Source organism: Mus caroli, unplaced genomic scaffold (genome assembly GCF_978045245.1).
Source record: "Mus caroli unplaced genomic scaffold, Mus_caroli_1 scaffold_13, whole genome shotgun sequence".
Lineage (NCBI taxonomy): Eukaryota > Metazoa > Chordata > Mammalia > Rodentia > Muridae > Mus > Mus caroli.
Window position 1 is genome coordinate 60470919 of NW_028227268.1, and position 27438 is coordinate 60498356.

The 27438-nt window shown below is 48.1% G+C and overlaps 1 protein-coding gene across 2 annotated transcripts; it reads right to left on the reverse strand.

The window, feature by feature from the left end:
• Positions 1-1475: 1475 nt before the first annotated feature.
• On the reverse strand, positions 1476-27438 carry Trpv2 (transient receptor potential cation channel subfamily V member 2). Of its 2 annotated transcripts, none has more exons than XM_021177573.3 (15): positions 26998-27438; positions 24422-24610; positions 21386-21519; positions 19524-19814; positions 17533-17831; positions 11838-12011; positions 11398-11553; positions 10732-10830; positions 9452-9522; positions 8837-9002; positions 7558-7624; positions 6323-6651; positions 4764-4891; positions 3506-3585; positions 1476-1678 (listed from the first exon to the last, which is right to left on the reverse strand). In XM_021177573.3, the coding sequence occupies exons 2-15, from the start codon at positions 24607-24609 to the stop codon at positions 1590-1592; spliced, it is 2271 nt and encodes a 756-aa protein (XP_021033232.1). In that variant the 5' UTR covers position 24610; positions 26998-27438; the 3' UTR covers positions 1476-1589. The 2 variants fall into 2 exon arrangements, with proteins under 2 accessions (XP_021033232.1, XP_029339006.1); XM_029483146.2 differs by having other exon boundaries at positions 24422-24706; positions 26998-27437.

Consider the following 27438-nt stretch of genomic DNA (forward strand, 5'->3'; position numbering starts at 1 on the left):
TGCATGCACTTTTTATGCAAATATGCTGAGGAGGCAACTCATTTTGACAGAACTAGACAGGTGGTCATGAGACTGCAATCTTGGTGGTCTGAGGAATAAACAGAATTTTGATGGAGGGAGGGAAGTCCAGGCCAAAACATTCTTGAAGGGAATAAGATAATTTCCCTTGGAGCCAAATATGCTTGACCATGGCCAGGAACACAAGATTCATGGTTCCCCAAATACCATGTTCTATATTGGAAGTGTCTTGGGTTTTTGTTTGCTTGGTTGGTTGGTTGGTTTTGGTTTGGTGCCGTTTTCAAGACAGGTGCTGTTTTCTGTGTAGCACTGGTGGTCCTGGAACTTGCTCTGTAGACCAGGCTGATCTTGAACCTGGAGATCTGCCTGCCTCTGCCTCTCGAGTGCTGGGATTACAGGCATGTGTCACCACCATTGCCCAGCTTGTTACAGAACAAGGAAAGTCATTTGGTGGGGACCTCAATTGGCAAGTTACAGTAAAGATGGGGACTCTGTTGTAGGTTTCAGGTGCTGCCCAATGATGTTTTTAGCTTTTGGATGTGTGGAAATTAGTGGGCTGTCAAGAATAGTAATATGCCGGGCGTGGTGGCGCACGCCTTTAATCCCAGCACTCGGGAGGCAGAGGCAGGCAGATTTCTGAGTTCGAGGCCAGCCTGGTCTACAAAGTGAGTTCCAGGACAGCCAGGGCTATACAGAGAAACCCTGTCTCGAAAAACCAAAAAAAAAAAAAAAAAAAAAGAATAGTAATATAAGGTTTTCATAGTCACAAAAATGTTAACTCGGGGGCAAGGGATATGGATGGCTTCAAAGGGACCAAAAATAGTCCAAAATAATTTAGCTCTGGTTTGAACACTAATTTCAATCTTGAGTCATTTGGCCTTGAATCTTTAACAGAGGTGCAGCTCTCCCTTGCCCTCCCCCTTCTGGGAGTTCCAAGTTGCAGAAACATCTAGCAAACACCAAGTCAAAGAGCCAAATATGAAACCCTTCAGGCTTTGTGAATAATTAAGAAAAAGTACTAAGGGCTTTTCATCAAACTCCCCTGAAAACAAAAGGAGTACAGGGTTGGGTGGGTCCGGAACTCATGGGCAAAAAAAAAAAAAAAAAAACCACAAGGCCGAGGATACTGCTCTCAGACCCAAAGATTTCAGAGGTGGGCTTGCTTGTCTTATGTCAAGAAGGTCCTCTGGCTTTCCTGTAAAGAGTAGTAAAGAGAAGTGGGAAGCTGAAGCCCAGGTGAGTGAAAGCAACGATCCAGAGTTTCCAGAAGGAGACCGTGATCCTAGTGGTGGGACAGTGGCTTCATTTGTCTTGTGGAAGAGGACAGGAGTAGAATGAGGTGTGGCTGGTGAGGGTTTCTGAGCAGACTAGCCCCTGACCCAGGTTGGCTCTTAGAGACACATGCAAGTACGACCAGAGGCAACGTTCCAGTAACTTTTTAAAATAATACTCCTAGAAGACTTGGTTATACAAAAAATATTTATATTTCCACCAAAATTCAGTAACCTCGGGTGTGGCTGGCAAAATTCCCTACTCTACCCTGCCAGCCTGCTGCTGCCGCATCTGGACCGTCAGTGGGACTGGAGGACCTGAAGGGGCAGATGGTCTTCCTCTGAGGCACTGTTCTTCCCAGGTTTAGAGGCTGGGTTCTTTTTATAACCTGTAAATAGAACAAGGATCACTGTGGCTTTGCCCTCCATGCATCCCCTGGAAGGAGGTGCCAGGGAAACAGGAGGGCCACAGCCTTGAGAGCCCACCATGTTGTGGGTATAACAGCAAATCCTGGAACCTCACCTCCCTGCATCCCTCCTCCCAGAATCCCCTGACCCCTCCATGGACCACTCAGGGGTCTCCCCACAGAAACTCAAAGGTCCACAGAGCTGACAGGCTCTGTCAGAAACCAGAGCCTCTGAGGCACACTGAGGAGCAGGGAAAACAAGTCAGGAAGCTCAAAGGAGAGAGGTGACCCTCCTTTGGGGTTGGGGGTGGATATGGACGGACACCCTGGGAAGATGAGAGCCCAGAGACACACAAAGAACAAAGAGTACTGCAGAGGGAATGGCTGTTGTGATGGCAGAACTCTTGGGGAAGAGCCTTGACAACAGTGTGGGGATAACGAAGATTATGGCCCTTCTGGAGCTGTGTAGCATAAGGCCTGTGAAGACCTTGGCTACATTATCCAGAAGGGAGTGGTACAGGCCTGAAGCAGAAAATTCTGTCTGAAGGTTGGGGTAGATGCTGAGACACCTTGTGGGTACAGAGGTGCAAGGGTAAGCAGATGCCTGAGAGGCCAAGGGTCAGCATCAGATAGAAGGAGTGGGCAAAGGGCCCATGTCTAGGTGTGAAGGTTAGAGTTACATGCACTCTACCTGCTGGGATTGTTTCCAATCAAGCCAGTGTGGCTAGCTCCAGAAAGATTGGGATTTGGGTATGGAACACCTGGACCGCCGGGCGTGGTGGCGCACACCTTTAATCCCAGCACTTGGGAGGCAGAGGCAGGCAAATTTCTGAGTTCGAGGCCAGCCTGGTCTACAAAGTGAGTTCCAGGACAGCCAGGGCTATACAGAGAAGCCCTGTCTCAAAAAAACAAAAAACAACAACAACAACAACAACAACAAAAACACCTGGACCAGATGAGCACCAAATGACTCACTATCCTGGCATTTTGTGAAGAGCTAGCAAAGGTAGAAAGGAATCCTTGATGTGAGGATAGAAGGCAGGTAACCATCAGGCTTGGGGCAGCAAGATGCTGGGAGAGCCTCCTGGTAGCAGATCATAGGCAACTCGGATGGGTATTAGAGAGAGGGTTGGGGTTTATGACAAGAGACATTTGTCAAGAAAGAGAAGGGAATATTGAGAATTGCACGGAAGCGTCAGAGAGCATCCCTGGGGTGGGAGAGAGGAGTTGGCTTTGGTGGAGGCAACAAGGTAGAGACAGGAAAGCTGTTATAGGGCTAGAACAAACCAGCCAAATACTACAGAGACTTACAGGAAGTGGTTTCAACTGAGGTTTAAGGGGGTGGGGCTTAAGTCAGATAGGCTGGCCTGTCAAAGGTGGCCCAGAGAGATGCCACCTGTGCTGTAGACCAGGACAGGATTGGAAAGTTCTGGAACATGCTTTCTAATTTGTTACCTTGCTGGGAACCCAAATCCAGATCCAGCCCAGACCTATGCATAGGGTCCAACTGATAACCAGGGCAGGGGAGAAGTCGGCAAGGAGGCCAGAGTGAGGCAGAAGCTCTGACTTGCACAGTACTAAGGGCTAAGGATCCTTCCCTAGAAAGGCCAGCAGGGCAGGCTTGGGATAGAGGGGACCAGTCAATCCCCACAGGAGGAGCAGGTGTGGGCACAGCTGCAAAGCAAATCACACCACCTGGCTCTGAGTCCCAGCAGGCCTTTCGAAGGCTGTTTTGCCAGCAGACCCACACACACACAGCACATGCTCACAAGAACCATGGTAAGGGCTGCAGCCCCCAAGGGTACTCACCAGTGATGCCTGCCCCTGATGGATCCTCAGATAAGGTGGGAAGGGTCTTCTCCCATGCAGCCCAGTTTACTTCCTCAACCCTGCGAGTGGCAGAAACAGCTCTGAAGTTCAGGGAAGCTGGCAACAGCCTAGCAGGCTTTCCCTGGGGTGGAGATGGGGGCGGAGGGGGAAAGGACACCTCCATCTGCCCAGGGGACTGTACAGATAATGAGGAAGATGAGGGGTTTTTTGTTGTTTTTGGTTTTTTTTCCTGCCCTTCCCTAACAAGGCACTCACTGGGCCACCCACACTTCACAAGATCCGTCCCTGTGACTCTTCACTGTGACCCCTAAGGCCAGGTATTATCCATGTGGAGAAAGAGTTCCCTTCCACCCCAGCTGCTCCCAGTGTCTGGGTTTCTCAGAGCGATCAGAGGAGAGGAAGTGAGATTGGATGTATCTTTGTGCTTCAGGTTCTGGGCTCGTTTATGGCCGCTTGTCCTGAGTAAAGCCCCCATCTTCTCCCCTGCTCAGCTGTTGCCCATAAAGGAGTCTGCTGTGGCTGGACATTCCCTTTCATGACAACCCTATCCTCTCTGAACATTGAAAAGCTTGGTTTCAGGCTGGGGAGATGGCATCAGCACTCAGCTCTTCCAGAGGTCCTGAGTTCAATTCCCAGCAACCACACGGTGACTCACAACCCATCTGTAATGGGATCCAGTGCCCTTTTCTGGTGTGTTTGAAGACAGCGACAGTGTACTCTTATATATATATATATATATATATATATATATATATACATATATACATATATATATATATATATATAATCTTTTTTTAAAAAAGAAAGAGAAAAGAAGAGAAGAGACTAGAAGAGAAGAGAAAAGCTTGGTTTCCATGGAAGGGGATAGATCTTCTAGATCAGACTGGAAGATATAGGGACGAGGGTAGCCAGTCTGACCCTAGAATACTGGCTTCTTGGCCACAGGGGAAATCAGAAACCACTAGGGAAGGGACCTTAAGTTTGTACCACTATCTCAGTGGACGGCAGGGTAGACAGGCAGGGCCAGGGAGTAGGGTCAGCATACATGACCTTACTAGCCCAGATAGACTAAGCTGGTTTTCCTCAGCCTTGCCTCTCCCACCACACCTGGCTCCTGCAGCCATTCCGAAGCACAGAGGCTTTCCTGAGTCAGTCAGTCCCCACCCCACCCCACCACCACCACCTCCTACCGCCCTACCTCCACCCCATCCCCATTCTGTCCTGCCCACTAGCTCACCTGAAGCACCAGCGCTCATCAGGGATACCATCCCCTTTGGTGCCAACTTTCAGCAGCCTCCCTGCGCGATGCCTCTTCCTCCTGCACCACCAGTAACCATTCTCCATCTCCAAGACAGAGATGGCTTTCTGGGGACAAAGGACACATCAAACAATAGCCTGGGACCCTGCTTGAAGGGCATGCGTGTGCACTCCAAACTACATCACCTCTCCCATCTCACCAATGCCCCGCTCCTGCAACACACACATCAGGACATCCCAGACCCTGTAGGGGGAGGAGCTGATAACTGAAATCTAGTTTCCTAGTTGTTTCTTTTCCTGTTTTTGGTTTTTCAAGACAGGGTTTCTCTGTGTAGCCCTGGCTGTCCTGGAACTCACTCTATAGACCAGGCTGACCTCAAACTCAGAAATTCCCCTGCCTCTGGGTGTGTGCCACCACTGCCCGGCTCCCTAGTTGTTTCTTGATCATGTCAATAAAGCCGGCAGAAGCCAATCACTAGGCAAAGGATAAGATGGGATTTCCGTGGCAGAGAGAGGATTGGGGGTTCGGACCAGGCTGTGGAGCAGATAGCAAGTAGCAGACATGTAACTCTTAGGAACCAATAGTTTGTAGCCTCCCCAGCCAGGAGGATGGGGCAAGAAATTCTTCGCCCAGCAGTTGTGTTGGGCTGGTTTTAAAATAGTAAGGCTGTCTGGTGTTTTCTATCCACGGTGACTCAGGTGGACAGAAGAAAGGGCACAGCCACTGGGTGGTCGTTAGAGGTTTGGCAAAGCTAGCCGTGGGAGCTAGGTGAGATGACCATTGCTGGCACCAGGCAAGGAACAAGCATGCATTTTGAAATTATATAAAACAAGACCCCATTCGAGAATAAAGGTGGAAATGGCCCCAAGGACAGCAATAATTTAGCAGCAGAGCTCAATTTCCAGGGAAAGGCCCTCCCTGGCCTACACACCGTTTCTTTACCCAAGTAAGACACACATAGCTAGCTAAATGCTTCGGTGCTGAGTTGAAGGGGTGTCATATTAGACCCTGCAAGCTTTCTTGCCTCCTCCATGTTATCAATTCATACTTTACATATGTGGATTTCAGGAGGGGCCTTTTTCTTGTTCTCTGCTGGGTTTGTAATGCATAGCCCTACCAGTAATAGGCATTCAAGACATGCTTGATATTCAACCATAGTAACTCAAACTTATAATCCCTGTACTCAGAAAACCGAGGCAGTGGGATTGCTGTGAGTTGGAGGCCAGTTGGTGATAGATAGTGAGACTTTTGTCTCAAGGAGAATGCCAGGGGGTCATGGTAACTGGCTCAAAATGAACACCTACTATACTCTAGGTACTGTCTAGGATGCTTCATACTCCTGAGCTTATCTGATCCTCACAATAACCCTAATGAAGGAATGAATGGCTACAACCTGTTGGTTACAACCAGCTAGCAGGTTGGTCCTGCTAGGCTGATTCCATGTGATTGGATGCTGGGCCCTCAGCAGCCTCCACTGGGGTGGGGCTGGCTCAGCAGGATCCCAAGGGTGAAAGGGGGGGGGTGCTCACTAGCAGTACCTGCAACTTCCAGATGCTCCAGCTGTCAGTGGCAACGCTGTTGACGGTCTCACTCATGAGGGCAATGAGCATGTTGAGCAGTAGGACGTAGGTGAGGAGGACGTAGGCCAGCAGCAACAGCAGCACCACCCCACGAAAGCGCAGCTGTTCCTGGAAAGCCAGCTCACCCATACCAATGGTGAACTTGAACAGCTCTAGGGAGGCATCCAGAATGCCCCCATATGGGACTGGCTCCTTCTCCTGACCCAGCGTGGGCTTTTCCGTCACTGTGGTGTTGCTATCTTCAGGGGCTTTGGGACTTCGGGCCTCCCGGCTCAAGCTTACTAGGGCTGTAGAGAAATGAGAAGAGGGGTCTCAGTCTGGGAGAACACCAGGCCGCCGGAGGGTGGGGGAGCAAGAAAGGAGTATTTGGACTGTCAAGATGACTCCGTGGGTAACAGTGGGTGCTGCTGCTGTAGGACCTGAGCAGGATAAGCATAAGGACCTGTGTTTGAATCTCCAGCACTCATACAGAAAGGTGAGCATAGGGCTGGCATAGATGGCTCATCAAGTAAAGGTGTTTGCTTCCAAATCTGATAACCTGAATTTGGTCCCCAAATTCCACTAGATGGAAGAAGACAACCTCCTCCCAATAAGTTGTCTTCTGACCTACACACTCACACACACACAAACACACACACTCACACACAGACACACACACAGACACACAAACACAGACACACACACAAACACACACACTCACACACAGACACACAAACACAGACACACACACACACACAAACACACACACTCACACACAGACACACACAAACACAGACACACACACTCACACACACACAAACACACACACTCACACACAGACACACAAACACACACACACACACACACACACACAAATGTAATTTTAAAATTCTAAAGGTTCATGTGGCTATAAGCCCAGCATTGCAGGGCAGAGACAGGCAGATCCCTAGAGCTCATTGGCCATGCTAGTCAAAATCAGTGAGCTTCCAGTTCAGTGAGAGACGCTACTGTCTCAAGGCAATAAGACAGGGAGCAAGAGCCGAAGACACCCAGCATCCTGCTCAGGCCTCTCTGCATGTATGCACATAAGTTCACAGACTCACATTCACACACACACAAGCACTGCATGTGAACACACATTCACACACACACACACACACACAAGCACACTCAAAGTGTGTGAATACACACTCAAAGTTTTAAAAGGTCTTTACCTACAGCAAAGCCGAAAAGGAAGACTAGGTAGACCAGCAGGAAGCGGAGCAGGTCTCGAAGAATGACCTGGAACACACAATCCCAAAGAGAAGCCTGGGTGAATGGCCCAGGCATTCTAACCCCAGACACAATTAATAGGGTTCTCTTGCGCACACACACACCCTCCTACAGACTGTGTGTACAAACATGGGTCATTCTGAGCAGAAGGAGGATTTGTTGTTGTTGTTTTTGTTTTGTTTTTCAAGACAGGGTTTCTCTGTGTAGCCCTGGCTGTCCTGGAACTCCCTCTGTAGACCAGGCTGGCCTTGAACTCAGAAATCCACCTGCCTCTGCTGGGATTAAAGGCATGTGTCACCACTTCCCAGTGAGCTTTTTTTTTTTTTTTTTTTTTTAAAGATTTATTTATTTTATGTATTTGAGTACACTGTCACTGTCTTCAGACACACCAGAAGAGGGCACTGGATCCCATTACAGATGGTTGTGAGACACCATATGGGTGCTGGGAATTGAACTCAGGACCTCTGGAAGAGCAGTCAGTGCTCTTAAAGTCCATCTCTCCAGCCCCAGAAGGAGCCTTTTAAAAATCTACCTCCATCTCAGTAAATGAACGTGTATGCCTGAATGCATGAGGGCCTGACTTTGATCCTATTCACTGAGCCATCTCTCCAGTCCCATTTTACAAGAATTTTTAAAATGCCAGACACCTGTACTGTCTCCCTTCTCCCTCCCCCACACTTGGCCTTTTCTGCTCCTTGTCCCCTGGCTATCTTGAGCACCACTCCCTCCCCTTGTCCTGGCTCTTTGCCTTCACTTTTCTTGCTCTCTCTGAAAAGGATGCTCCTCCTCCAAGGTGGCTGACTCATTCTTCCAGGTCACCACTAAGGAACTGTCAGGTCTAGCTCAGTGATAGAGTCCTTGACTAGTTTATATGGGGGTCCAAGTTCCACCTTCTATACTGCATAAAAAGAAAACTTAAAAACCCCCTCTTCAACTGGGCGGCGGTGGCGCACGCCTTTAATCCCAGCACTCGGGAGGCAGAGGCAAGCAGATCTGCATCTGTGCATGTATGAAGACATCCAGGTACACGCACCCCCACACCTGCAGCCACGGAGGGGCAAGTGTCTGGATAAATGACACATGGGCAAACAACCCGTGCTCTCTTCCTCTCAGGATAGCTGTAAAGGATAGCTCCTGACTCGTGAGTCCAAAAGGAATCTACTGGGAGGTGTGTCCAACCCTCCCTCGCCTGGCTGTACCTGGTCCGCCCCCATCTCTCACCTTTTGGATCATGACACTGTAGATGCCTGTGTGCTGAAAGCCACGTGTATAGTAAAGCAGATTCAGCCAGCCCAGCACTAGGGATGACACTAACAGGGGGAGGTACCATTCAGTCTCCACGAAGCGCAGCACCTGGGACAGCACTGTGAGCAGCGCCTGGACGAGGCTGCATGGGGACAAGATCTGCATCAACTTCCAGGCCACTTGGTAATATCCCCCCAACTCCTATGAGACCGCACCAACCACCACTGACTGTCTCCACCATCTCAGATGGATTCCCTATGTCTGCAGCTGGACCAATCACAGCCTAACCTCCATCCTGGGCAAGTTATTTATTCTCTGGGCTTCCCACTTGTAATAATGATACCTGAATCAAAGAGTGTCTTCAAAAACTGAGACACTACATGCAATGAGGTTCTACAAAGCGGGGAACATGAAAGGGCCCAAGCTGGCCAGCAGCCAGGATTCCCAAGTCTGACATACACTTTCATCCTTGCCCCCTAGAACAACTTGGGGACCTGTATACTGGCCTCTACAACCAGCTTGGTACACTCCGCTACACCTGCCACACTCAGTCCTCTGAGACAGTATGGGAAAGGTGTAAGACTCACGTACAAGAGGATTTCAAAGTAACTGTCCATGAATGAGATCCAGATGAACAGGCGCCGCCGCCAAAAGTACCACAGCTGTGGAGGAGATAGGTCAGGGTGTGTGTGTGTGTGTGTGTGTGTGTGTGTATGTATGTGTATCTTGCTCTTCAGCTCTAAGTACAAGCCAGGCTGCCCCTGTGACCTGTGGCCTGGATTCCAGTTCCCCCACTGGCTTCCTGTTATGGGAACCTGGCTAACACCACCTCAGGGGCTAAAACTGTAGCCTTCCTGCCCCTGCCCCAATCCCTGACCCTGACCCTGACTCCTTCTCAATATGTAGCTTGTGTTGGTTAGTTTTATGTCAACTTGACACAAGCCAGAGCCACAAGAGAGGAGGAAGCTTCAACTGAGAAAATAACTGTAAGATGGGGCTGTAGGCAAGTCTGTAGGGCATTTTCTTAGTGACTGATGAGGGAGGGCCCAGTCCATTGTGGGTGGGACCACCATTGGACTGAGGGTCCTGGGTTCTATTTTTAAAAGTAGGCTGACAGGCACTCGTAAGCCCTCCTAAAACCTGAGATAATTTTTGATTCTCTTTCCAAACACACAGCCAAGTGTGCGGTGCCTACACCTCTAGTCCCAGCTACGTGGGGAGCTGAAACAGGAAGATCATTTGAATTCAGGAATTCAAAGCCAACTTGGACAGCACGGGGCAGGGGAGAGGGAGGCTCCTGATGCCCCTGGATCCAGAAGGAGTGCCTACATACTACACACAGAGTAGAAGAAGAGGGTCTTTATCTTCACCTCTTCCTGGCCTTCCAGGTAGCACCCTGTGCTCCAGCCAACCCGACATTGGCTTCACATTCTGCCCTTTCTAAGAAAGTCCCTGTATCTTGACATCTAGCCTGCTTACTGCAGGTCTGCTGCCAGATTGAGATGTCTTGCTACAGGATTTGGACTGAGCTCCACCTACTAATTGCTTTTTATGTTCCCCAAATGAAGAATGACCCAGCCAGCTGAAGGATCAGGGGCAGAGGCCTCAGGCTTGATTCCTATGGGTATACAGCCTGCAGTGCCAGAAACACAGAAGCCATCTGCCACCCCACAGGTACCTCAAAAATCATAGCAGTAAGTGTGCCAGGACCCCAGAAGGCAAGGCCAGAACCTTCCACTCTGGTGAGGCTGGGTATGGGAATCTGGTTCTGCAGCAGGGAAGGGGGTATAGTTAACTCCCAGGAAAGGTCTGGTTCGCTTCTTGGTTGACTGGGAGCTACATAAGGCAGAAGAATAGCAAAGAGTCCTTACCTGGCCCAGTAAGAGGTAAATACCCCCAAGCAGGATCAGAATGTGGCCCAACAGCAGCATGGAGTCCCCAAAAGTCGCTTTTGATGAGGGAATGGCTGGCTGAAGAGGCAAACACACCCATAAGTCCTGGAGTCTTGGGTCCTATCCCCAGTAGCTAGCTGCCCACGAGCCTCAGGTGAGAATGATTCTGAGCCTGCACTACAGAGAGGACATGGCTCTGTGGAAGGAGCTCTGAGTCCAGCCCCTTAGCACCATGTGATATTAGTATTGGACTTGGGGCCAGATTTTCTAGGTTTAGGTCATCTCTACCACTGAGAGTTTCCATTACTTTAGATAACATACTTAGTCTTTCTGTGCCTCTCCTTAGCTCAATAGTAAACCCGGGGGAGGCAGTTCTTCATCCCAGAGGCTGGTGTGAGTGATCACTAGTTAACACAAGCTGACCACTTAGACTAGTAACTCACACCTGGCAAGCATACAGTAAGAATTCACTCCCATCGATGTCCCCATTGCCCTAGGGGACTGTTTCCAGAAGAGCTCTGGGTACACCGCTCACACTGCCTAAGCCTCAGTGTCCTCTTTTGGTAGGATGGTGCCCCTTGCTCCTTTTCACTCCAGGGTTGCTTCAAGCAGGTGTGCCCCAGGATAGCCCCACCCAGCTCTTGCCTGCTCCAGTGAAGGCTGGTGGTAAGCAACTATGGTGAAGATGAGCATGTAGACCAAGTAACAGGCGAAGTTGAAGAAGAATCTTGGGATGAGCCGATCCCATTTCTCCTGCAGAAGCTTGTTCAGTGGCTCTAAAACCACCATGCGGTGCCGGTGCTGGGGTGGGAAGGGGAGCACAGTATAGAAAGGACACAGCTGGATAGATGGTATGGGAGGACACAGCTGGATAGATGAGATGGTGTGACAAGCACCCACTTCATGGCCCACTCCATGCAAGGACCAAGAGAAATGGAGAGGAACAAATGGGGAACAGGTTCCCATACCCAGGATCCCTAAAAGGTGCCTCCCATGAGCTTCCATTTCAGCAGTTGTGCTGTGAAGTGATGGAAGGCTTACCCTTAAGCAGAATCTCTAGGCAGATCTACACCCCAAGGACTCACCGGGCTCTTGCAATGGAAAGCGATGATTTCCAGGACCGAGTTCTTTTCCCAGCTGTCCACAGAGGACAAGTCGTACAGTGACACTCGGACAGGACCGTAGCACCACTCAGTGAACTTTCGGGAAAGGGGCTGGTACAGTCCTGAGAACTCCCGCTGCAGGATGTGCCTGAAGATCTAAAGGGCAGTCACATAAGCTCACCTGCTAGTCACCCTGCCTGCACTGAGTCAGGGCTGGAGAACACTGAGTCCCTGCAGAGCACATAGATCCTACCATGATTCAGCACTTACATATAGCCAACCAAGCGTGAAGTGTCAGGATTACATTCCTACTTATGCACAGCCTGACAGGCAGGCTAACCCTTTCTTCCCTCATTTTGGCCCCATGGATTCCTTTCCTGTGTTTCTCAGCACAGAGATCCCAGGTGGGGACTGAGATCATTTGAAACCAGAGACCACCAGTTATATATGTGTGTGCACATCTGTGGTCAGGGCACAGAACAGCTAACAGACTAGAAAGAGATCCCTATTCCAACACAGGTTAAGAAGTCTTTGATTTCACACAGGAGAAATGAGGACAAGGAGGGGGCAGACTGGGAAGCAACTTACACAGGCCATAGAGCCATGCCTTTACAGGTTTGTTTGATTGCTTGCTTATTTTAAATGTGTATATAGGTGTTTCACCTGCATGTATGTATGTCTGTGCACCACATATGTGCAGTGCCCACGGAAAACATAATTGGGTATCAGATCCACTAGACTGGAGTTACAGACTGTTACAAGCGATTCTGTGTGTGCCAAGAATCAAATTCTGGTCTTTTGTATGAGCAGCCGGTGCTTTCAGCCACTGAGCCTCTCTGCAGCCCTAGCTGGGCCTTTAGACAACAAAGGTTTTCCAGCAAGAGCACCAGGAGCTGAGAGCAGAAAATAATATTAAAAGTGTTACTTATGGGGGCTGGCGAGATGGCTCAGTGGGTAAGACCACTGACTGCTCTTCCAAAGGTCCTGAGTTCAATTCCTAACAACCACATGGTGGCTCACAATCACCCGTAATGAGATCTGACACCCTCTCCTGGTGCATCTGAAGTCAGCTTACATTTATTTATAAATAAATATTTGGGCCGGAGCGAGCAGGGACTGAGTGAGTGGAGTTGACTGGAGTGAGTGGTGCCAACCGGAGCAAGCAGAGGCCCTAAAAAAAAATTCAATTCCCAATAACCACATGAAGGCTCACAACCATTTATACAGCTACAGTGTACTTACATACATAAAATAAATAAATTAATCTTTAAAAAAAAAACCTGTTACTTATAACCCAGGCGGTAGTGGTGCACACCTTTAATCCTAGCACTAGGGAGGCAGAGGCAGGCAGATCTGTGAGTTCCACAGCCTGCCCTACAGAGTGATCTCCAGGACAAACAGGGCTACACAGTGAAACCCTGTCTCAAAAACGAAAACAAAAACAAAAACAAAAATCACAAAAAACCTGTTATTTATTATGTTTATTTTATATTGACCATTAAAATGTCCCCTCATTCTGGACACTGGCAACATGTGACTATAGACTACACCTGTGAAGCAGCTTCAAAAGTGAAACATACATACTCATAAGGCGCTGGGTGGGGACAGAGAGTTGGGCCGTGCTTACTCTTTCTGCCAAAAGTACTTTCAAGCAAATCAGGTTTAAACATTAAAAATAAAACTGTAGAGACTGAGCCGGGCGTGGTAGTGCACGCCTTTAATCCCAGCACTCAGGAGGCTGAGGCAGGCAGATTTCTGAGTTCGAGGCCAGCCTGGTCTACAAAGTGAGTTCCAGGACAGCCAGGGCTATACAGAGAAACCCTGTCTTGGGAAAAAAAAAAAAAAAACTGTAGAGGCTGGAGATGTGACTTGGTGGTTAAAAGCACTTGCTACTCTTGCAGAGGACCCTGGTTCAGTTCCCAGCACCCACACAGTGGTTCACAACCATCCATAACAATTCAAGAGGAGCCAATACCCTCTTCTGGTCTCCACAGGCACCATGCACACACGTGACGCACATACATACATGTCGGCAAACCACTCACACACCTAAAGTAAATAAATCCAAGCCAATTCTTAAGTAAATTCAAAATAAATGAAAGTGCCAGGATGGATGATGCACGCCTGTAATTCCCGCACCAGGGGAGCCGAGAGGCCAGAGCAAGGCACTAGATGAGCAAAGGCTTGTGCTTGCTGTCCAGCCCGATGACCTGAGCTTGGTCCTGGAACTCACGTGGTGGAAGAGAACCATGTCCTGCAAGTCATCATCTGACTTCCACATACATGCTACGACATGTGCTCGTATGTATAATGTACATACATGATAAATGTAAATAGAGTTCACGTTCAACTTAGGCTGATAAGACCCTGTTTCAAAGCCAGCCCAACAGAAGAAGAAAAAAAGTCAGGAAAGTCTGGAAGAAAAAATATATGTGTACATTATATGTAATGATAACATACATAATCATGTAATTACAGTCTAAGCTACATATTGTAATGGCCAATCTTCTCAACAGGATCTGGCACTGATGGAGAGACAAGTGTCTGGGCAGGCAGGAGTAGTTATTTCGATTAGGTCAATAGAGATGGAAAGCCACATTTTACATGTGGATGTCCCCATCCTACGGCTGGGACCCTGGGCTGAACAAAGGGAAAGTAAGCTGAGTATGAACGCTCATCTTTCTCTGCTTCCTGACCACAGATGGCAGCGTGGGTAGCTGCCTCAGGCCCCTGCTGTGGTGGACAGCACCCTCAAACTGTGAGACAAAAACAAAAACAAAAACAAAAAACCCTCTTCCTTCCTTAAGTGGCTTTGGTCAGGTATTTTGTGTGGTGTTATGGAAAGTAGCTAACACACAAATGTAGCAGGTATATAAAATACAATATTGGTGCTGGAGAGACGGCTCAGTGGTTTAGAGCACTGGCCGCTCCTCTATAAGACCCAAGTCACATGGCAGCTCACAACAGTAAGCAAGTCTCAGGAGGTCTTACACCTTCTCTGGCCTCCAAGGGCACCAGGCGTGCATGTGGTGCACAGATATTTATGTAGGCAAATATCCATACATATAAAAATACATAATTTTTAAAAGAATACTTATATAAATATATGACTATATCACATATTCATACTGCATATATAACCTTGTAGAAACTGATAAGTAATAGGAAAACTAAGGAAATTTAAGTAAAAGATAATTATACCTATATACATAAAGATCCCAATCCACTTAGTTACTCGCACAGGAACTAGCTATGAACTAGCTATACTGCCAAGATTGGTCTTGAACTCTTGGGTTCAAATGATCATCTTGCTTCCGCCTCCCAGGTAGCTGAGAGTATAGGCAACCATGGCCAGCCACAAACACAAAAAATTAAATCCTATATATCAAAAACGAACAAACAAAACACTACTATCCCCCTTTTCTTTCCCTTCTTTCTTTCTTTTTTCCTCCTTTATTGTTGTTCTTTGGTTTTTTTTTTTTTTTTTTTTTTTTTTTTTTTGGTTTTTCGAGGCAGGGTTTCTCTGTGTAGCCTTGGCTGTCCTGGAACTCACTCTGTAGACCAGGCTGGCCTCGAACTCAGAAATCCACCTGCCTCTGCCTCCCGAGTGCTGGGATTAAAGGCGTGCGCCACCACGCCCGGCTCCGTTCTTTGGTTTTTTGAGATAGGTCTCTCTTTGTAGTTCTGGCTGGCCTGCAACTTGCTATATTGACCAAGCTGACTTGTAATTCATAGAGAACCACCTATCTCTGCCTCCCAAATGATCATATTTTTTGAAGCTTACAATGAAAGGGGAAAAAAATGTCACAGTAGATAAAATCTGAAAAAAAAAAATTCACTGCAGTGGTGGCCCACGCCTTTGATCCCCAGCACTGGGAAGGCAAAGGTGTGTGAATCTCTGAATTTGAAGTCAATCTAGTCAACGGAGTGAGTTCCAGGACAGCCAGGGGCACACAGAAAGACATCATCTCAACAAACAAACAAACAAACAAACAAAAAATCTAATAGCTCATAGCAAACTAGACAAAATAAAGGAAAAAGGTTACTGCGTTAATGTGAATAAAAATGTCCCCCAGAGGTATTTAAAGACTTGGTCCTACCAGTTGTTGAAGCTGTTTGGGTAGGTTTAGGGGTGTGTCCATTCTGAAGGCTGTATATCACCGCTGATGGGCTTTGAGCTTTAAAAGCCCTGTACCATTCCCAGTTTGTTCTGTTTCCTACTTGGCTGTTGAGCTCTCAGGTTGCTGTTCCAGCCACCGTGCTTGGCTGCTAGCATGCTTCCTTGCCCCTATGGTGATGGACACTTCCCCCTCTGGATAACCCTAGGTCCAAAGAAACCCTTCTCTGAGTTAGTTGCCCAGTCGTGCCGGTTTAACACAACAGAGAAGAAACTAACATTGCTGTCTCCCAGAGGCTGGAGAGACTGCTCATGCTTAAGAGTACTTGCTGCTTCTGTGGAAGAGCCAGGTCAGTTCCCAGCACCCACAGGGCACCTGTAATTGTAGTTCCAGGGGATCCACTGCCCTTTTCTGGCCTCCATAGATACCAGGCTTTCTCCCAGTGCACATACATACAGCAAGATACTCACACACATAAGATAAAAATAATCTTTTAAAAAACATTATCTCCTAATAACAACAACTACACAACAACAACAAATAAACTCATTTGACTTTAAGAATACTCCCAGTACTTGGAATTGTAAACCCAGTCAAAATTCCACTGCCGCGAAACTATCGGGCCCTGTACACAAACATACTCTAGTTGTTTATCCAAAGCAACATGGCATCAGTCCGCCTTGTGAATATTTATTTGTTTTTTTTTGTTTTTTGTTTTTGTTTTTGTTTTTCGAGACAGGGTTTCTCTGTGTAGCCCTGGCTGTCCTGGAACTCACTTTGTGGACCAGGCTGGCCTCGAACTCAGAAATCCGCCTGCCTCTGCCTCCCAAGTGCTGGGATTAAAGGCGTGCGCCACCACGCCCGGCCTTGTGAATATTTATATCTAGACCTGTAAATAAATACTGTGCCCATCTGTAACAGAGAGCTTCTCTTTGCAAGGGACTAAGGTAAATAAATGCAGAGACTCATAGCAGTTCAGGGTGTGAGAATAAGTGACCATTGAGTATTCTACCCTACACAGGATGTTTATTCTACCCCATCCCAGGCTCAGGGAACATTTCAGAAGAAGAGGTTGGAAATAATGTTAGCCAGAAGATGGGAAAAGGGCTGAAAAATGATGTCTTCTGTGCATAACACAGCAGTTGAAATCCTGATCTTATAGCCTGCACTGGTGGTGCTGCCCTAGGCCTGCACAAGACTGAGCCTGTCAACAGCTAACCATAGTTTGTGAAGGGCTCATCCTACTGAACTATTATCTACTAGCACAGTCTTGAAGGGAGGCGGTTATTGCCATCCTATGAGCCTGTCAGGTCCCAATGGATAGTTTGAAACCTATGATCGCACAGGTGGCCCTGGTTGCACTCAGTTAAGCAAGGCAAAACAAAAAGAATTGAACGTGAAAAGGGAGTGTGAGGGATGAGATTGATAGTGAAGGGAGTGAGATAATGAAGGGTCCAGGGAGGGAGGGACCAGGATGCATTATATGCATGTATGTGTGGATACATTGCCTGCCTGTGTCCTGCTGTAGCCAAGAGAGGCAGGACAGGGACGGTGCTCACCTCAATTTTACCTTCCTTGGCAGCCAACTTCAGGGGTGTGAGGCCTTGATGGTTGCAGATATCCTCAAGCTGCACAGTGGGGCAGAGGCGGGCCCCCATTTGGAGAAGGCCATCATACATGTGGATCACCAGTGCACTGTTCTCAGGCGAGTTGTCTGCAATCATTACCAGAGCATGCAGGACTGTGTTGCCCAGGGAGTCGGTGGCCTCCAGGCTGGCAGGCTGGTGTGGGTTCTCCAGGAGGTAGGTCACCACATCCCACTGCTTGGTGCACGCTGCCAGAGAAAGAGGTAACTCTCCTGTGGAGCAAGAGGGAAGCTTGAGTGGTGGCACACACCTTTAATCCCAGTACTTGGGAGGCAGAGGCAGGCAGATTTCTGAGTTCGAGGCCAGCCTGGTCTACAAAGTGAGTTCCAGGACAGCCAGGGTTATACAGAAAAACCCTGTCTCGAAAAAACCAAAAAAAAAAAAAAAAAAAAAAGAGGAAAAGGAGGGAAGCTTGAGCTTCTGCCTCTACCTCAGGACTCTTCCTGCTCCTCACGCAGAAGGCCAGGTGTCCTCGAGGCAGATCAGGAAGAATAAGAGGCAGCCAACCAGATCTCCCCTCCTCTTTGTCTCTTGTCTTTAACAGAGCAGACTCACTACTCCTTAATTCAAGTTCTGCTTGATCAGGTTGGTTTTTATTTGGTGGAGGTTTGTTGTTGTTTGTTGTTGTTGTTTTGTTTTGTTTTGTTTTAGTTTTGTGGTGGTGTTAATGTTTTCATTTATTTGTTTTGAGGATTTGGGGAGGGGTGTTAAAAGCAGAACCCCTCTGGGGGATAAGGCAATAGCTCATTTAATAAAGTGATAACAACAGCAGGACATAGTGGTACATGTCTTTAGAGGCAGGCAGATCTCTGATTTCAAAGACAGCCTGCTCTACAAAGCAAGTTCCAGGACAGTCAGGGCTACACAGAGAAACCTGTGTCTTGTAAAAAGCAAAAACAAAACAAAAATAAGAACACAGAGAGAGATAAAAATACATTAAATCGCAGGGTGTGGTGGCTCACGCCTTTAATCCCAGCACTCAGGAGGCAGAGGCAGGTGGATTTCTGAGTTCGAGGCTAGCCTGGTCTGGTCTACAAAGTGAGTTCCAGGACAGCCAGGGCTATAAAGAGAAACCCTGTCTCGAAAAACAAACAAAACAAAACAAAACAAAACAAAACAAAAACAAAAAACAAAACCATTAAATCATATTAATGGAAAGTGTTAATATATATAACACACACACATAACTTTAAAAAGTTGAGATGGCTGGAGAGATGGCTCAGCAGTTTAGAGCACTGGCTGCTCTTCCAGAGGTCCTGGGTTTGATGCCCATTCTTTCTGGTTTATCAGCAACAGTGTACTCATATACATAATATAAATATATCGAAAAAAAAGTTGAACCCATGGGAGCTGGAGAGGTGGCTCAGTGGTTAAGAGCACTGACTGCTCTTCCAGAGGTCCTGACTGAGTTCAATTCCCAGCAACCACATGGTGGCTCACAACCATCTGTAATGGAACCCAGTGCCCTCTTCTGGTGTGTCTGAAGACCATGACAGTGTGTGTGTGTGTATTTATAAACTCTGTGTGTGTGTGTATATATATGTGTGTGTGTGTGTGTGTGTGTGTGTGTATCTATATCCCTGGGTTCAACATATATATATGAGTCTTCTGCATGCTAGCCTCATGTTCCACCACTGAGCTACACCCTGATTGGCCTGCTGAGTCTTAGCATAATCTAGTCCTTGCCGTCCATGCTCTCCCAGTCTGGACTTGGGTACATGCTGAGCTTCCCTGGCTAATAGAGGATTAAGCATCTCTTTAAACAAGTTGTAATTTAATTTGTCTAGTGGTTAGAAGTAGGTAAACTGGGGTTAAGTGCCAGCTCTGCCAATCACTAACCATGTGACCTTGGACAAAGCTTTACCCACTCTGTGCCTCAGCATAGCTAAGAAAAGCTTCCTCACCAAAATAGAAACAAGTTCCATGGTGCTTTTGGAAGAAGCGGCCACAGGCTCGGAGGTGAACATTCGCTCCGTTCTCTACCAGCAGCTTCACGCACTGCAGGCTCCTCTTCTCTATGGCGATGTGCAGCGCACTGTGGCCTCGGTAGAACTCATCGGTGCACTGGGCATTGACAAGGGGCTGAGGATTGCCGGAATCCCTGTCAACCTGCAGCAGCGGCAGGATACAGGCATTGACCCCATCCTGAAGGTTCAGCACAGCCTTCATCAGGCACGTCTTTCCAGTGGAGCCTTCTGTAAGGAGAGAGGGGAAGGCACAAGCAATGCTCAGAGAAAGGCTGGACCATCTGCCTGTTTGTACAGCAAACCCAGGTTCCAGAGTATCCCATGGGAGGCTGAGATCTTTTCCCAGTTGCTATATTCAACTGGTGGGAACACAACTTCATTGTAAGATGTTAAGGCTCCAGAGTACAGGGATTAAAATACCAGCAGGCTTAACTATACTTTCTGCCTTAACACCAAGTTTCTAAGGCATCTGTGTGTGCTTCTTGTTGTTGTTGTTGTTGTTATATTGTTGATGCAGGGTCTTGCTTTGTAGTTCTGGCTGGCTTCAACCTCCTAAAGACCCACCTGTCTCTGCCTCCCAAGTGTTAGGACTAAAGGCATGTGCCACCACACACAACCCTGGGACATTCAGTATCTGTCCATGAACACCCAGGGCAGGGCTGAGGATTTGGGTTTGCTCTCCAGCACCACATATAGCACAGGCTTGTAATCCCAGCACTTGGTAAGTGGATGCGAGATCAGAAAAATCAGGGTCATCCTGGGCTACATGAGACCCATGTCTAGTAAAAATTAAAAAAAAATAAAAATAAAAATCCAGGGCAGAATTTCCAAGTGTCTCCCTCACTTAATGGCTCTGACTCCTTCAACAAATGACTTAGCCTCTCTTAACTTGTTTTCCTTTCTGATAAAAGGAAATATTCTAGGGTTATTATAAACATGAGAATAACATAAACAAAGTGCTTGGCTCACAGAGGGCCAAGCATGTAGCAAGTTGAGGTCCTAAACTACAATGAGAGCAGTCATATACAGGCATCGGTGGATTAAATGGTGGGCAGTTTACACCAAGGAGAACGTCTGTGCCACGATCCCAGGTGTGGCAACACGTGTCTTGCTGCATTCAGGAGGCTAAGGCAGGAGACTAAGTCAAGGCTAGGCTGAGCTACATAGTGGGATTCCCATCTTAACAACCAAATAATTTAAAAAAAATACGATGTAGCCAGTAGAGAGGCAGGTAGCATATTCTAAATTATTGAGTGTGGCAACACTTTATATATCTAATCTTTTGGCACAAATCTGGAAAGATGCCAAGCCATTACCAGTAGCCTGGGATGGATGACAGGCTGTTCTTCTTGGCTTTACATATTTCTTTACCATTCGAATCTTCTAGAGGGCACAAATTATTTTTCCTTTGTTTTTTGTTTTTGATATTTTGAGACAGAGTTTTGCTGTGTACCAACCCTGGCTGTTCTGGAATTCACTTTGTAGGCCAACCTGGCCTCAAACTCACAGAGATCTGCTTGCCTCTGCCTCCTGAGTGCTGGGATTAAAGGCAAGTGCCACCACACCCCAGCTTTTTTTTTTTTTTTTTTTATAGTGTGCACAGTCCCATGAAGTCTAGAAAAAAAGGATCAGATCTCCTGAAACTGCTTTTACAGATAGCTGTTAGCTTCCATGTGGGTGCTGGGAATCTAATCTAGGCTTCCGGAAGAGCAGTCAGTGCTCTCAACCACTGAGCCTTCTCTCCAGCCCCGAGAACAGCTGCCCCTCTGATTCTGAGCACAGAGGACACCAAAGGCTACCTGTGTATGCGGAGTCAGTGAGGTACTTGCTGGTCCGGCGCAGGTACTCTAGCAGTCCAGTCAGCTCCTCAGGGACACCCCGGGAGACCACACTGAAGAGTCGGTCACGGTCAAACCGATTTGGGTCCTGTTGGCTGTGGAAAACGTGTTTTGTGACTCATGTTGGAGAGTGGCCACAGTGTCTCCTGCATGAGGTCTCACTATGCACGCAAGCACTGTCCGTTACTCCTATCCTATGCCTTCAGATTACACAGGAACTCTTTCAAGGGCTTCTCTTTCCTAGGGCTCCAGAAGCTCAGAGCTCCTGGTGAGAAGAAGAAACTCATTGGATCGTTAATCTGCTACAATACTGTGACTCTGTCTATCCTAGGCAATTGTCGGCATCAAGGGCATCATTGTTCAAAAGACTCGGTATCCCACGGAGGTCATTTCAGCTCTCACGCCTTACAGTGCCCCCCTTTAACTTTTGCATGGGTCTAGACAGGACCATATGAAGATAAAGGCTGCATGCATCCCTGACTCGGAAGATGAAGTGGAAACAGGGATGGAGGGATGGAGGTGTATAACTCAGCAGTAAAGTGCTTGCCTAGTGCGCATAAGGCCCTGGGTTCATCCAAGCACCAGTAAAAAGATTGAGAAAAGCTTTTTGCCCCTCTTCTCATAAACCATGCATTTCTTTTTTTTTTTTTTTTTTTTTTTTTTTTTTGGTTTTTCGAGACAGGGTTTCTCTGTATAGCCCTGGCTGTCCTGGAACTCACTCTGTAGACCAGGCTGGCCTCGAACTCAGAAATCCGCCTGCCTCTGCCTCCCGAGTGCTGGGATTAAAGGCGTGCGCCCGGCACACCATGCATTTCTTAATTGAATAATAGTCTGCACTATTAATCTGCACTCCAGGCTTACAGGTAGTGAATCAGCCTTTTCCCCGTTAGGCAAACAAGTAAAGCAATCTACCCAAGGTCACACAGAGCAGAACCGGAGCCACCATGGGGGCTGCCTAATATCAGGCTCCATCTCAACCCCAAGAGAGGGTCCAGACTAGGCAAGCACGAAGCTTCCCAGCGATAGGCTATCACTTTCAGCCAGCACTAAATATCATCTGCTGACCACAGGTTTACTGAGAAGCCACACTTCTGGGAAATTTCTTCACAGAGTCCTGAAGGGGGCTCTTGTGGCAGCTCAGGCACAATCTGGTATTGTCTTGTAATAGGGGACAGTTGTCTAGTGAGATGGCGCTATCTCCCTCACAAGTCATTTAACCAACCTCTCTCAGTCTATTTTCCTCTTTGAAAGATAGAAATACCCAAGGGTTATTATAAGGGAAATACCATAAAACAAAGTGTTCTAGCCCATACAGTGGGTCTGGTACACAGCACACGGGGTTCCCAAATGACTCTTGGCAACCCATTCCTAGGCTCTGTCAGTATTCACTAAGGCCTGCCTAACTCTGGGGCCTCTGGAACTATGAAAAGAAGATATGAAAGGAGAGAGGTCCACTTAAGAGGAGAAAGCTTCTTTCTTTCTCTCTTTCTTTCTCTCTTTCTCTCTTTCTTTCTTTCTTTCTTTCTTTCTTTCTTTCTTTCTCTTTCTTTCTTCTTTCTTTCTCTTTCTTTCTTTCTTTCTTTCTTTCTTTCTCCCTTCCTTCCTTCCTTTCTTTCTTTCTTTCTTTCTTTCTTTCTTTCTTTCTTTCTTTCTTTCTCTCTTTCTTTTTGGTTTTTCGAAACAGGGTTTTTCTGTGTAGCCCTGGCTGTCCTGGAACTTACTTTGTAGACCTGGCTGGCCTCGAACTCAGAAATCCACCTGGCTCTGCCTCCCAAGTGCTGAGATTAAAGGCATGCACCACCGCTGCCTTATGAGAAGGCTACTTTATAATGTAGGGACTCTCAGGTCCCAGCTTAACATCTATGAAAAGCTGGGCATGGTAGCACATGCCTTTAATCCCACCACTCGTGAGGCTGAAGCAGGAAGATCACCTCAAATTGGAGGTGAGCTGGACTATAGAGCAAGATTTTTGTCTTAACACAAGAAAGCAAACAAGCAAGTCTCCTGTGGAGTGAGCTGACCCTGATGACTCTGGCACATAGGGTGACTAACTGGGTCATTCACACTTGAAGACATATAGCCATGGCGCGTTTAAAGCCAGCCCTCGTATTTGCAACGCCACACAGGTAGGTGTCCGCCTCATTCCAGCTAGATGAACATTATTCATCCAGTTAGCCCTATGGCCAAAGACTATGAGGGGCTCTGTGTTTTATCTGCCTGGAAAATGTAGTCATTTGGACACTGCTCCCTGTCACTAGGGCAGCAACCATGCATGGTCTTAGAATAGGGAAGCAAAGAAAGGTACCGACTAGGATTCTAAAGGGCATCGTGGATCCCATTCTATCACCATCAGTCCAGCCCCACTACTCACTCACAGATGCCACCATGCACCTGTCTGTGCTGTCACCCAACCTAGCTAACTAGTCTCACACAAACAACACAGTGTGCCAAGGCTACACACTGTGATAGCCACATCTCAGGGATGAGCAGGGAGAAAGGACTTTCCTGGCCCATTCTCTTGCCAACCCATGAGGATTCTGGGAAGCCAGGTTCAGTACCCTAGCAGGACCAGAAGCAGGGTGCATGCCCTCAGGCTCACTCCCTGAATTGGTAGCTATAACACGGGAAACTCAAACTGCAGATGACTCTAAAAGGAAGCCCACTGCCTCAGTTCTCAGGGTCCACATTGCCTCAGTGACTATGTCAGCCTTGGATCCTGCTACGGCCATGAGCTACCACTGTGGCCAAAATGGGTGGGGCTCCAAACATCAAGAAGTGGGGTTTGACTGTCAGTTGCAGACTTGGTACTGGATGAAAGTGCCTCTACCAAAAACATAGATCTTGGCAGAAGGCCAAGAATGCAGAACATTCTGGAAGGTGTAACCCTAGAGAGCAGACTGTGGGACTATGTGGAGCTAGGCTATGAGGAAGAGACACTTGTGAGGGATTGGCCACTGCGTGACTTGGAGTGCTGTGTGGGAGCTGTGGCAGCCTTACCTGGGACCCAGTCCCTTTCGGTAGTTGAGATTCACTTTGATCTGAGGGGAGAAGTTCCGGTCCTCCCCCTGGAACGGTGACTCCATGGGGGGCGGTTCATTCTTTCTTTTGTTCACCTCAGCACTGCCTTCTTCATCTCCATCGGATGTCTCCAGCCTAAAAGCTGGGGGATTGGAGGCTGAAGTCATCCTGAGAGAGGAGAGTGCTCCTTAACTTCTATGGAGATGGAGATCTTAAGGTTCCCCCCTCTCTCTCATACCGCAGTGGGGTAGGCCTGGCTGGGACCTGGAGAAAGTGATGTAGAGAAAGGAGGAGGCAGGAGCTGAGGTAAAGTGTAGTAAAGACAGTGCTTGTTTACCATGCACAGAGTGCTGGCTTCTCTACCCAGCAAAGCATAAGCCACCTGTAGCAGCCCAAGGCCAGTTGCTGGAGGGATGGCTCAGTGGTTAAGAGCACTGGACTACCTTTCCAGAGAATCGGGGTTCGGGGCCCAGCATTGCATGGTGGCTCACAACCCTCTGTCACTCCAGTTCCAGGGGATCTGATGTGTTCTGACCTCTGTAGGTATCAAGCACACACGTGGTACACACTCATATACAGAAAATAAGTAATAAATTAATAAAATATTTAAAAAAAAGAATTAGGAGCTAGAGGATCAGAAGTTCAAGGTCATCCTCTCGTACACAGAGTCTGAAAATAGCCTGGGATACTCTGTCGAGAGAGAGAGAGAGAGAGAGAGAGAGAGAGAGAGAGAGAGAGAGAGGCAGAGAGACAGAGAGAGAGAGAGACAGAGAGAGACAGAGAGAGACAGAGAGAGAGAGAGAAGGAGGCAGGGATGAGGAAAGAGTTGGGTCAGAAAGGGCTTGCCACACAACCTGGAGGAGCTGAGGATCCTGGGTGCCCACATAAAAAACCACGGACTGAGGTATATCTTTAATTTCAGTGAAAAAAGGCAGGCAGAGACAAGAAGCTTGCTGGCCAGCCACTCTAGCGGAGTTTAGTGAGACCCTAGCTCAAAAAAAAAAAAAAAAAAAGCTGATGAAAACAATCCACATCTACTTCTGGCATCTACACACATCCAGACCCACACCTACATACACTAAATAAATAAATAAATAAATAAATAAATAAATAAATAAGAAAGAGCCATGCCTGGTGGTGCACACCTTTAAACCCAGTGTTCAGGAGGCAGAGGTCAGCCAGGTCTACATCCGTGAGTTCCAGGACCAAGGCTGCATAATAAGACCCTGTCTCAAAAAAAAAAAAAAAAAACAACCAACAAAACCAAACCAAACCAACAACAACAGAAGGGGTGTGTATGTGTAGGAAGGAGAGTGGGAAACTGTTAGCTTTCCAAGGGGGAAAATCAGCGGTGAAGGAGAGAGGCAGTGTCAGGAAGATGTGCTGGGAGCAGGGACCTGACAGGGCTGTCACTTTGATATTATCTCACAGGAAGTCAGGACTGTCTTTAGCTTCCCCCTTGGGAATTGCTGATGTTCAAGAAGACTCAAATCCTATTTAGGGGTGAGAATGCTTGTGTTCACAACCCCACCCATTCTCTACCTGATATCAAGCCCAGTGCCCAATTGTTCAGACAGATAAAACTTCAGTTGTTTGGCCAGCGCAGGCCACAAAACGCTTACTGTAGAGAGGGAGCTATCCAGGGAACCACTGGTCTATCAGACCCTTCCTTTTGCTGCCAGAACAACTGTGACTCAGAAAAGAGAAGTGAGTTGCCACCTCGCTTCGTGTCCTGATGGTCCTCTTCAGTTCTCAGAACCCAATTACGTTCGTTTCCAGTCTGACTCATATCTGAGGGTATAAGACACCACCTCCGAAGGGGCTTTAGAGCTGGCAAGCGCTATCTGCCTTCCCACCTCAAACTGCACACTGGGTCTGGGGTTAGCTGACAGCTAACCTCACCCTCAACAGAAACAGCAACCACGGCCTCCATCACGTGGCCGGGGCTGGGACCTAGTTAGAGCTGGGGAGCCTCGGTCTTCCCCAGAGTTCAGAAAACGGAAGGAAAGAATCAGAGCCGGTCAGGAGACAGTGGGGGTAGGAAAAAGGGGCAGGGAACAGGTTGGTAGAAAGAAGGGACAGAATAAAACAGGGCCAAGAGAGGAAGCGGTAGTGTGGTCCGGGCCCACTCTCTATTTGTTACAGGATCCCAGTACACTCAGAGAACTGGGTGGGGCATTTCCCACAATAGCCAGGGGGCCTGACTGGCAACTTCCACTAGTATTTGTGAGGCTTCACTTTTCTGCCCACCTTAGTAGGACATGGGCATCCTCCTTTTGCGCAGTCTAGCTTCCACCCTCAAGCAAATCCTGGCAGACGCTGCGTCTGACATCATTCCCAACCCCCAGCAGCAACAACTGTCTTCCAGAGGCTGTCTACCTTACCTCCTGGGATCCCCATTCTGGCAGCAGAGGAAGAGGCCTGGAGGTTCAGGGAGCCAGATCCCACGCAGACCCTTATTCCAGGATGGAGATGCCAGGAGACCTACCCAATCATTCACTGTCAGATTTCCAGACGCAACCCCTAGGACATCCTGAAATAGCCCATCGACTTACCCCTCAGGCTGAAGTCAAGGCGTAGCGGCAGCAGACTGCAAGCCAGGATCACCGAGCCTAGCGGGACTCTCCAGCAGCGGGGATTGAGAGAGGAAGTGCCGCCCGGCTCGACTCGACGCTGACAGCAATGAGGCTGCGGAAGCCTCCGCAGCTGGCCCGGAGCTTTCTCTGTATCGTCCACCCTCCACCTGTTCGTCGCACACAGTAGATAGTGCGGGCTTAACGCCAACCTGTCAAGGACCAGTGACTGGCCACTGGGCTGATCATCAGGACCACTGGCCACACCCTGCTTTCGCGAGACACGCCCTGCTCCTCCATCGGTGCACTTCCACCCACAATCGTAGCCAGAGAAGTCCCTGGGGCAGTCAGAGGAAGTTCTGGGGTGGTGGGACCTAGACTTGGGTGGAAGCTGGCACAGGTGTGGGGTTCATGCCCTAAAAC